At 38.2% G+C, this 10,855-nt stretch overlaps 3 protein-coding genes across 3 annotated transcripts; 2 read left to right on the plus strand and 1 right to left on the minus strand.

Annotated features, from left to right (window-relative positions):
* LOC18591065 (protein TIC110, chloroplastic) lies at nt 84-6,213 on the plus strand. Its single transcript, XM_018127922.1, has 15 exons — nt 84-784; nt 864-923; nt 1,044-1,167; nt 1,252-1,320; nt 1,422-1,520; nt 1,719-1,785; nt 1,913-1,977; nt 2,056-2,150; nt 2,345-2,472; nt 2,572-2,672; nt 3,669-3,885; nt 4,014-4,168; nt 4,358-4,483; nt 4,596-5,567; nt 5,681-6,213. The coding sequence occupies exons 1-15, from the start codon at nt 261-263 to the stop codon at nt 5,921-5,923; spliced, it is 3,045 nt and encodes a 1,014-aa protein (XP_017983411.1). The 5' UTR covers nt 84-260; the 3' UTR covers nt 5,924-6,213.
* On the plus strand, nt 7,476-9,188 carry LOC108663485 (cationic peroxidase 1-like). The gene is made up of 4 exons (XM_018127923.1): nt 7,476-7,688; nt 8,010-8,207; nt 8,304-8,469; nt 8,596-9,188. The coding sequence occupies exons 1-4, from the start codon at nt 7,476-7,478 to the stop codon at nt 8,979-8,981; spliced, it is 963 nt and encodes a 320-aa protein (XP_017983412.1). The 3' UTR covers nt 8,982-9,188.
* LOC18591066 (biogenesis of lysosome-related organelles complex 1 subunit 1) lies at nt 9,350-10,380 on the minus strand. The gene is made up of 3 exons (XM_007016981.2): nt 10,150-10,380; nt 9,825-10,030; nt 9,350-9,669 (listed from the first exon to the last, which is right to left on the minus strand). Exons 1-3 carry the CDS (start codon nt 10,301-10,303, stop codon nt 9,580-9,582), a joined length of 450 nt encoding a protein of 149 aa, XP_007017043.2. The 5' UTR covers nt 10,304-10,380; the 3' UTR covers nt 9,350-9,579.

Below are 10,855 nucleotides of genomic sequence, written 5' to 3' on the forward strand. Positions count from 1 at the left end.
ATCAAAACGGTGTCGTTGGAACTTTCCATCACAAGCTTTCGTTTAAAGAAGCTTCTTTAAAGGCATGTTCGAAGTTTGTCGCATGTGTGTCAAACTCTATCCTTCTCCCCATCCTCTTCCTCCATTTCGTTAAACCCTATAAGCCCCCAACACACCCGCACGCACACCCACACCCACACCCACACCCACACCCACACGCACCCAAACCTCCGTTCCAACCCCAACCCAGAATCTTCTTCTTCCTTGGCGTGGAGGGAGCCATGAATCCTTCTCTTCTCACTGCCCCTCCTTCCTCTCGACCTTGCCCTCTTGTTTCCTTCCCTCCCTTCGGTTTCACCCCTAATTCCCTCCCCAGACGACGACGTTACAGGGTCTCCTTCCCCCGGAACTCAATCTCCACTGATGACCAATCCCCTATGTCCACTTCATCGACCGAAACGACGGCAACCACCCCGACCGCCCCCGACATTTTCGGAGGCCCGAAGGAGCTTACCGGCATCCAACCGGTGGTTGAAAAATTGTCGCCGCCACTCAGAGTAGCGACTTCTGTTGTCATCCTCGCTGGAGCTCTTGCTGCAGGATACGGTATCGGGCTCCGGTTGGGTGGGAACCGGAATGCCGCGTTAGGTGGAGCAGCTATTCTCGGTGCAGCTGGTGCAGCTGCTGCCTATGCTGTGAACGCAGCTGTTCCGGAAGTTGCGGCAGTTAGTTTGCATAATTATGTAGCCGGCTGCGATGGCCCCGAGGCCGTCAGGAAAGAAGATATTGAAAACATTGCCCAAAAGTAAGTTTGGGTTATGCGTACCAAATTTTTTTGTGATTACCTTGAAAAGATTCAAACTTTTGATGTTAAAATAATTCAGATACGGAGTGAGCAAGCAGGATGACGCATTTAACTTGGAGCTTTGTGATCTTTACAGTCTGTAAGTTAAATGCGATTTAATTAGTTTTCTTGTAACATGGAGAAAATTTGTCATTGCGAGGCTTGGTTTTGAATCGTTTATGGTTATAATTTAGTTTATGCTCTTTAATTTTCTATTTAGGTTTGCATCCTCTGTCCTTCCCTCTGGAAGTGAAGACCTTAGAGGCGATGAAGTTGAAACTATAATCAGCTTCAAGAATGCATTAGGCATTGATGACCCAGATGCAGCTTCCATGCATATGGAGGTACTCTTGGTGTTGTTCCCTTTATGAATATGTTTGTGTGTATGTATTTTTCTTGAAAATTGTTCTTTTGATATTGGTTTCTAGATTGGTAGGCGAATCTTTAGGCAAAGGCTCGAGACAGGAGACCGCGATGGTGATTTAGAGCAGAGACGGGTAAGTCAGTAGTGTTTATGCATGTTTGTAATTATGAATTAGAAACTTAGTATGTAATCCACATATGGAGCTTGACCATCATTAATGTCTCTCCAGTGCAGGCATTTCAGAAGCTGATTTATGTTTCAACTTTAGTTTTTGGAGATGCATCAACTTTCCTTTTGCCTTGGAAGCGTGTTTTTAAGGTTACCGATGCACAGGTACTTGTCCACCATTATTTTGCTAGGCTTCATTGATAGTAATTTGTTATACTCTCTGTATGAACTTAGTTATATTGCTCTATTTGGGCATCATGAATGCAGCCCTGCCATTTTAACTTTTGAAAATATGATGATAAATTCATACTTTTTCATAAAACCTAATAATAAGTTACTAATACATACTTTTTATGTATTCAGGTTGAAATTGCTATCCGTGACAATGCCAAGCAGTTGTATGCTTCCAAGTTAAGTTCCGTTGGAAGAGGTAATACATGGATGTTCCTTTTTGTAGTGAATCTTATAACATTTTAGAAACTGAGCTGCTTGTGTGATTAATGTTCTTGTGCAATGTCTTAAATCCTATTAATAGAGTTTAAAATATTTATATTCAGATGTTGATGTGAAACTGCTAGTCTCCCTTAGAGAAGCGCAACTTAAGTACAAACTTTCTGATGAGGTATACTTTTCACTCTTTTTGGCATTGGTGTAATTGGTTTGTAATTGTTTCTTAATATGATAGTTCTACTATGTGTAGCTTGCTAAGGATCTATTGATGGAGCACAAAAGAAAGCTGGTGGAGGAAAATATTTCTGTGGCACTCAACATACTGAAGTCTAGGACAAGAACTGTGTATGATTAGCAATTCCTAGACACTAATGCAGCTTATATTTTTGCATCAGAAAATTTTCCTTAGGGATGATGTTTAAATGTGTTCATATATGTTTGCATTAGCTTCTAATTATGAATCTTTTGTCCATACCATAAAATATATAAAATTTTTACATTTCATACATTGGCTCAACTAATGAAATAAGGTTTTTCAGTGGTGGAGTCAAGCAAGCAGTGGAAGAGCTTGATAAGATATTGGCATTCAATGATTTGCTTACCTCTTTGAGTAACCATCCAGATGCAGATCATTTTGCCCGTGGAGTTGGTCCTGTCTCTCTAGTTGGTATGCTTCCTGGTCCTTTGATCTCATGCATGCTAGTCTCTTTAGTTTTAGCATGTCAAAACTAAAATCACTAACTAGCATTAATTATTGTTGGCTTAGGTGGTGAGTATGATAGTGACAGAAAGATGGATGACTTGAAGCTTCTTTACAGAGCTTATGTAACAGATTCTTTATCTGGTGGTCGCATGGAAAAGAATAAGGTAATTAAATTTCTTCTTTCTATCTTCCTGTTCAACTTGCTCATGGTTGGTCTTAATAGGTTAGAGGTCCGATGAACATCAGCAAATCCCTTTCTTAAAGCAGTTGTTACATTTGCTGAAGCACTATGTCTAATTTTTGTTTTAAGTTGTTATTATTGGCAGTAACATTAGCATGCGTGGAGAAAAATTCTTATATGATATAGCCAGAGTGATTTTATTATCTCATTTTAAGCTTATTAATGGAAGAAAAGTGAATGCTCTTAACCTCGACTAATTGAAATGGCCCATATTATGTTAAGGAATGAAAATGTCAAGTAGGTTGTGTGAAAACTCTACTATAAATGTTTATTTCATTTGAAATTTCTTGAAGCTTTTCTTTTGTGGTGTCAATACTCTATCGGTAGAAGTAGCTAGGTTATTGTTGTTTTTGTAACTTCGTCTTTCTGATTTATTGCTAGTCCGAAACAAATGAAGGTTCTGACAATCTTTAAAATTTCAAGAATATAATTCTGAAATGTTTGCTTCTCTATTTCCATAGCATATCAAAGCAAATTGCCATGAAGATCCACATATAGACTATTAGTTTATTGTCCTGCTATTGAACTGGTTGCCTCCCTTTGATCTTCTTCATTCCCACCTCATGATTAACCTAACTGTGGCAAATCTAGGAGGCTTCTCTCCCATTGTGCTCTATATAGCTGCTAATATTATGGAAACTAAATCCCGTGTCGACTTTTTGTTGACTCAACTTTTGCATTTTGACTGCATGAAAACTTTAAACTTATTAGTGGATAAACTTCCTGATAAGAGCCTTATTTTTTGCTCACTAGCGACAGAGAGAACTAGCTTTTTGTCAATGTAAAACCATTTCTTACTGCAATTTTTTATTCTTTGTTCTTTGTCTTTGTTTACTTGGTTTTGATGTGTTATCTTTGTAATTCACAACACATTGTTGTCTAATACTTGTTTCTTTTGTTTTCTCTTTCCAACTTCTAGCTTACTGCATTGAGTCAATTGAGGAACATACTTGGTTTGGGTAATAAAGAAGCTGAAGCTATCATACTTGATGTTACATCAAAAGTATATCAGAAACGGCTTTCAGAGGTTTTCCAGAGCGGTGATCTAGAGATGGCAGACAGCAAGGCAGCCTTCCTCCAAAATCTTTGTGAAGAGTTGCACTTTGATCCACAAAAGGCTAGTGAGATCCATGAAGGTATGTAAGCAGGCCTGGGAAAAAGAAAAAGATTGAGACTTTTGGTCTTCCCTTTTAGGATATTATTTTCAGGTTTTAACCATAATATGTATTTTGGAGTGTCTGATATGTCTTTTTCTTTTTTCAAGAAATCTACCGGAAAAAGCTTCAACAATGTGTAGCTGATGGGGAGCTGGATGAAAAGGATGTTGCTGCATTGCTAAAGGTACGAGTGATGCTGTGCATTCCTCAGCAAACTGTGGATGCAGCTCACTCAGATATATGTGGCAGTTTGTTTGAGAAGGTAAAATGGTTTCTCCTTTGCCTTTATATCATTTTGCTGTGTGAGAACTAATTTGGCCTGAATGTTCATAAGTGGGGACAATGAAAAATCTCACATGGATTATGGTAACCAAAATATAGTTGATGTGGTTAGCTGTGTCTTATTGCTGACCCCTTTTTTCTTTTTCCCAATTATAAATTATCACTTCAGGCTGTGAAGGATGCAATTGCTGCTGGTGTTGATGGCTATGATGCTGATGTTAGGAAAGCTGTGAGGAAAGCCGCTCATGGTTTGCGATTAACAAGAGAAGCTGCTATGTCTATTGCCAGCAAGGCCGTGAGTATACTGTAATTGCTTTGTGTCAATGGTTATTTTTCATAGGTTACAATTCAGTTTCAGGTTAACATCTTTCTCTCTGCATGAAATCGTTTCCATGCTATATGCTCAGGTCCGTAAAATTTTCTTAAATTATGTGAAACGGTCTCGATCAGCTGAGAATCGCACGGAGTCTGCAAAAGAACTTAAGAAGATGATTGCTTTCAACACCTTAGTTGTCACAGAATTGGTGGCAGACATTAAAGGAGAATCTTCTGACACTCCAACAGAAGAGCCTGTTAAAGAGGATGTGGAAAAACTTTATGAGGATGATGAATGGGAATCCCTTCAGACACTTAGGAAAATAAGACCGAACAAGGAACTTACTGCAAAGATGGGCAAGCCAGGCCAAACAGAGATAACTCTCAAAGATGACCTCTCTGAAAGAGACCGTATGGATCTCTACAAAACATACTTGCTATATTGTCTGACAGGAGAAGTCACAAGGATTCCTTTCGGTGCTCAGATAACTACAAAAAAGGATGATTCAGAGTATGTTTTCCTAAATCAGCTTGGTGGGATCCTTGGTTTGACGGCCAAGGAGACAGTGGAAGTCCATCGGAGTTTGGCAGAGCAGGCTTTTAGGCAGCAAGCTGAGGTGATTTTAGCTGATGGACAGTTAACAAAGGCTAGGGTTGAGCAGCTCAATGAGCTGCAGAAGAATGTTGGCTTGCCTGGACCATATGCACAAAAAGTAATAAAGAGCATAACAACTACCAAAATGGCAGCTGCCATTGAAACAGCAATTGGTCAAGGGAGACTCAATATTAAGCAGATAAGAGAGCTCAAGGAAGCAGGTGTTGATTTAGACAACATGATCTCAGAGAGCTTGCGAGAAAACCTCTTCAAAAAAACTGTAGATGAGATTTTCTCATCAGGCACTGGAGAGTTTGATGAGGAAGAAGTCTATGAGAAAATCCCGACAGATCTCAAGGTTAATTCTCAGAAGGCAAAAGGGGTTGTTCATGATCTTGCACGGACTAGATTGTCCAATTCACTTATTCAAGCTGTGTCACTGCTAAGGCAGAGAAATCGTCAAGGAGTGGTAAGGGACCTTGAAGCTTGGTTCATATGGTCAATAGTGTCTGTTGGCAACTTGCATTTGTAATATGGTCAATTAATGCCTAGGTCCTAAATGCTTTGTTGCTGCTTTTGCAGGTTTCTTCACTTAACGACATGCTAGCTTGTGACAAGGCTGTGCCATCTGAGACATTGTCATGGGAGGTGCCAGAGGAGCTAGCTGATATTTTTGGTATATATGCAAAAAGTAATCCTGCTCCTGAAAAATTATCCCGTTTGCAGTATCTGCTTGGCATAAGTGATTCAGTGGCAGCAGCTGTAAAAGAGATGGGAGATGGAGTGCTATCAGCTGGAGCAGAGGAAGAAAAGTTTGTGTTCTGAATGTTTCCATAAAAATAATGGTGTAGAGCCTGTTTGGGCAGCTCATTTTTGAAGGGCCTTTTATCATTTAAAATTAAAAGGAGGAAGAAGAGTAGTTTAATGTAGGATCACGATTAGTCATAAAGCTGTTTGATCTTGAATAGCAATGGAAGTACTGTTAGATTGCTTTCTTTTTTGCTCTATTTTTTTTTTTCACCCCTAACTAGTTGTACTGCATGGGGAGCAAGGTATGCCCCAAACAAGAGAAATATAAATTCTTTTTCCAAAATAAAGTTTTTAATGTGTAGGAGTACCACGGCTTTTGATATGTGAAATATTACCAGAGTAGAGTAATCAACAAAGCCATCAAAAGTTGACGTATAAAAGGTATATAGAAAAGAAATGATACATTAAGCTAACGTTTCTTTAGTTCTTCACTCATTAATCAAACAATGTTGATTAATGCACTAACTAATCCCATTCATATATCTTTTTTGTACAAGTAATTCAAAGAAGCAGAACCTAACTTTTCCTTTTTACCCACTCTCCTGTGTCTCCTGTCACTTTTCTTCCCTTTCCTCGTGGTTCCTAAACACAGGCTCAAAGAGTCCATTAAAATCATCCATTTTGGCTGCAAATTCCACGTTTTTCTTGTATTCTACTTTGACTCATGCCAAAACATTAGTCATTCCATATTGTCAACATACCTAGATTCAGAGGGAAATGTAAAGATTAGGGCATCAAGATTGTATCTCTCTTTATGATAAGCTCAATATGAAGATTTTGGACTCGTGTCTTTCTTTTCCTTCAAGTGATCATTCTTATACTTTGACAAACCCTGTCAAAGACCTTTAAGGTCCAAGTGCAGAAGATTCTAAAGTTCGGTGAATTTGCAGAAGATCCCATTCTACTTACTAAGTTAAGAACAAACTCATAACATCAGCCTGACAGCCTTTGACTTTTTGTAGATTCCTGATGAACATTTTGTTCACACCCAACCACACCAATAACAGCAACCAAGAAGGGAAAATGTTTGCAAAGGATTAGTCAATGCAGATGAGATAAGACTGAAGGGAGTTAATTATTACTAGTACATCTTTCCTGGCATTGTATATTTTTATTTTGGTACATGCTCTCAACGACATTTTGTATCCATCAACCTGTATGCAAGACAAGTAATTTACTCACCTAATCGAAGTTTCAACTTTTTTAGTGTAAGAAAAATGATAGACCCTGATTTATTTTTAACTGATTTTGGACTTTTCTTAGGTTTGATTTGTAGCTACGGAAGCTAGCAATTATTGCAAGTGGAGCGTACGCTTTACTGAAATGATTTCTGATCGAGGAAGTGGGATTTCCACTGCTAATGAGCGCTTTTCAGGGCTCTATCTTGTTCACGATATCCTTTAGTTCTTGTTTATTTTAATCAGATTTTGACATTAGATGGTGAAACATTTGACATTCCTGCAAAGTGCTTCTCTATATATTCAGCTTTGCATATCAAGCACTGTCATACAGAAAACACAAGCTCTCTACATCAGTTAGCTATTTGAGTTCTCTATCCTTTCTTGTCATGGCGTTTCAGTCGCATTGTTTTAGTCTCTGGTTCTTTGTGATGTTAATCTTTACCGGGTCGTGCTCTGCACAATTATCATCGAACTACTATGCGAAGACATGCCCGAGAGCTCTCTCTGTCATCAGAGCTGCAGTACACAGTGCAGTAGCCAAGGAGTCTCGCATGGGAGCTTCTTTGCTCCGTCTCCATTTCCATGACTGTTTTGTTAATGCATGTTCTCTCCCCTTTCCTCTCTCTCATGCACACATTTTGAATTATAAGCAAGTTTATATTTATAATTTGTTGGATAGATACTTCATTATGTAAAAACGTAGTACTATAATAAAGAGATTATAAAAAGATTGACTCGGGATGAAAAGTAAATTTACTGTGAATTCGAAACGATATTTATAATATTAAGGAACAAAAGATAATCATGAACAAAGTCTGCATGCATGCAGAAGTAGAAAAGACTCATTCAAGATTACAAACTATTACTCTAAATTCTAATTTTTAGTTGTTGTATGCTGAATTTGTATGTGTCTCTAACAGGGTTGTGATGCTTCTGTACTGCTTGATGATGATGACTCTTCCAATTTCACCGGGGAGAAGAGTGCAGGCCCTAATGCAAATTCCCTAAGAGGTTTCGAAGTGATCGATGCTATCAAAACTCAAGTAGAGAGCATCTGCCCTGGTGTTGTTTCTTGTGCTGATATTCTCGCCGTCACTGCCCGGGATTCTGTCGTTGCAGTAAGTTGAAGGAGAGGCCAGAGAAAGAGATGAACAGAATAGTTTGTTCTACGAATATGATTACTAATAATTTATATTGTTTTTGATTTTCACCAGCTAGGCGGGCCATCTTGGACTGTTCAATTAGGCAGAAGAGACTCGACCACAGCAAGTTTCAGCAATGCGAATACAGACCTTGCTTCCCCACTGATGAACCTCGACGAACTTATATCATTATTCTCCAACAAAGGGTTCACTGCAAAAGAAATGGTTGCTCTCTCAGGTAAACCTTTCTCCGATTACATGATTAAAATAATTGAACATGATCTCATCCAAACGCATGCGTAGATTTTTCACTTGTTCTAATCAGAAACTATTGCATGATTTATTTGGGAACTTTCGGAAGCAGGAGCTCATACCACAGGCCAAGCCAGGTGTTTACTGTTTCGAAACCGAATCTACAATGAGACCAACATAGATTCAGCGTTTGCGAAATCAGTTCAATCAAACTGTCCGAGCGCAGGCGGCGGTGACAACCTCTCTGCGCTGGATGTTACTTCCCCAGTAGTATTCGACAATGCTTATTTCAAGAACTTGGTTAACAACAAGGGCCTGCTTCATTCAGACCAACAGCTCTTCAACGGGGGCTCCGTGGACTCTCAGGTCACTACGTACAGCAACAACCCCATCACCTTTTACGCGGATTTTGGTGATGCTATGGTGAAAATGGGGAACCTTAGCCCGTTGACAGGAACCAATGGGGAAATTCGCACTAATTGCAGGAAGGTGAACTGATCAAAAAAGCACGTTGGGCATTTGTATCAGCTTCTTCTTCTCCTCCTACGAATTTCAGCTTATAGCTATTACTACTAGATAATTGTGGGTTGTGATTTTTTTCTTTTTCTTTTCACTTTTTTAAGTGTATATCACAAAGACTATATCACCAAACTGCCTTTGGTTCGATCTCAAACATTATCAGACAAATATTAATAAATTAATCTTTCTCATCTATACACCAACTTCATAATCTCTCCATTGATTCATCACTATATTCATGTCTTTTTGTCTATTTGGAGTGATTTTGTTAATGATATATACACAATGTGCTTTGTCATTAAATTTTAGTAAAATAACTTGAAAAAGATGATGGGACTAACCTCGGATTGATATAAATTACGTTAACTAAAATTTCAGTAATTAAAACCCACAAATTTCATTGAAAAAATTACAAAACTCTACAATTCTGCAAGGAATAGTTGATATCAAGCTTGCATTAATGAGATCTCTTAAACTATTACAAAATGGGGTACATCAGATAACCATTGCCAATTGTGAATGTGACATACCAAATTTGGATTTGATTGACAGTAACTCAAGAAATCAAATGATCATGTCATTGTTGGTGGATGTTGCGGATTGCTGTGTTGATGCTCTTACAATCAAAATCCATGCTCTTCATCCAGTTCTCAAAGTCCCCAATTTCCTGAAACAAACATGGAACATGCCAAATTGCCATTTTCAGCTAATCAAAAACATGGCAACAAACAAAAAGTCCTCCAGGACTCCAGGAATTGCATTTGAGGGTAAAGGACAATCAAAATACAATAATCAGATCAGGGAAAGGGAAACATGGTAAACCTTAACAGCGGTGTTAATAGCGTGACTAGCAACGAGCCATTGATCAGTCTGCTTCATGAAGCGACCAACGGTTGCAGCCAATGCTCGAATCTCCAGCTCAATTCGCTTCTCGTTCATGAAGGACTCTTGTACCCCTCCATTCACAGCATCCACCAACAAATCCGACACCCTCCCCGCCTTCTTAATTGCATCTTTCTTCGCTTTCTCTGTTCCAATCAACCCCAATCCCTTTAATCAATTAAATACAATGAACAAGTTCTTCAATTCTTAATATCGTGGGGAAAGTAGCCAAAACAGGGGATAAGAAGTGAGAAAAGAAACCGACCAGTCTGATCCCGGAGCTTCAGGGAGTTTTGGTGGTGATGGTGGTAGATTTGGAGCAGACAGGATTCAAGGTCTCCTGACAGGGATTGGGATTTGTGTATCTCGGATGATGACAGCACGCCGCCACGAGCCTGTGGAAGCTGCGTTGAGTACATTGGCTCTGACTGAGTTGGTGAGTTTGCTTTTCTCGTGTTTCTTTCTTCTGCCTGTGTTGTTTGTTCTGTCGACTGCCAAATCTTTGTCTCTGCTTCTTTGGGCCCGGGCTGGATTGAAGATTGGGCTTAATACCTTCACTGTACTTAGTCCTACAAAGGATCCTGAAAATCCAGTCCAAGCCCAAACTCATTTTAATTTATTATTAAGTGAAGTTTGATACTTTACAAAATAATGTGATTGCAGATAATGTAATTATAAGTAATATAATTATAAGTAATATATTTGTAAGAAAAATAATATTATAGTGTTTGATATACAAATAAATAATGATTAAAATGTAAAAAAGATAATATTACGAAATTTGATTTATAAGTATTTTACTGAGAATGTAAAATTAACTTTTAAAATTACTCTTATTTATTAAAATATAAGTTTAACATATTTGTATTTTTTATTGTTAATTTTTATATAATATCATCTGTTAAATATATTTTTAATGTCATATATTTTATTTTTATTATAATATTATATATTTATTTTCATTTGTTAAT

The sequence above is a fragment of the Theobroma cacao genome, chromosome 9, assembly GCF_000208745.1.
Source record: "Theobroma cacao cultivar B97-61/B2 chromosome 9, Criollo_cocoa_genome_V2, whole genome shotgun sequence".
Lineage (NCBI taxonomy): Eukaryota > Viridiplantae > Streptophyta > Magnoliopsida > Malvales > Malvaceae > Theobroma > Theobroma cacao.

Excerpts from the sequence above, each read along its gene's own strand:
- LOC18591065 (XM_018127922.1), top strand. The coding sequence starts at position 261 with ATGAATCCTTCTCTTCTCACTGCCCCTCCTTCCTCTCGACCTTGCCCT. Across the intron at positions 1,786-1,912 it reads GTTAAGTTCCGTTGGAAGAG|ATGTTGATGTGAAACTGCTA; the intron begins GTAATACATGGA and ends ATTTATATTCAG. Across the intron at positions 2,151-2,344 it reads AAGTCTAGGACAAGAACTGT|TGGTGGAGTCAAGCAAGCAG; the intron begins GTATGATTAGCA and ends AAGGTTTTTCAG.
- LOC108663485 (XM_018127923.1), top strand. The coding sequence starts at position 7,476 with ATGGCGTTTCAGTCGCATTGTTTTAGTCTCTGGTTCTTTGTGATGTTA. Across the intron at positions 7,689-8,009 it reads TCCATGACTGTTTTGTTAAT|GGTTGTGATGCTTCTGTACT; the intron begins GCATGTTCTCTC and ends TGTCTCTAACAG. Across the intron at positions 8,208-8,303 it reads CCCGGGATTCTGTCGTTGCA|CTAGGCGGGCCATCTTGGAC; the intron begins GTAAGTTGAAGG and ends GATTTTCACCAG.
- LOC18591066 (XM_007016981.2), bottom strand. The coding sequence starts at position 10,303 with ATGTACTCAACGCAGCTTCCACAGGCTCGTGGCGGCGTGCTGTCATCA. Across the intron at positions 10,031-10,149 it reads GAAGCTCCGGGATCAGACTG|AGAAAGCGAAGAAAGATGCA; the intron begins GTCGGTTTCTTT and ends TGATTGGAACAG. Across the intron at positions 9,670-9,824 it reads CTATTAACACCGCTGTTAAG|GAAATTGGGGACTTTGAGAA; the intron begins GTTTACCATGTT and ends TGTTTGTTTCAG.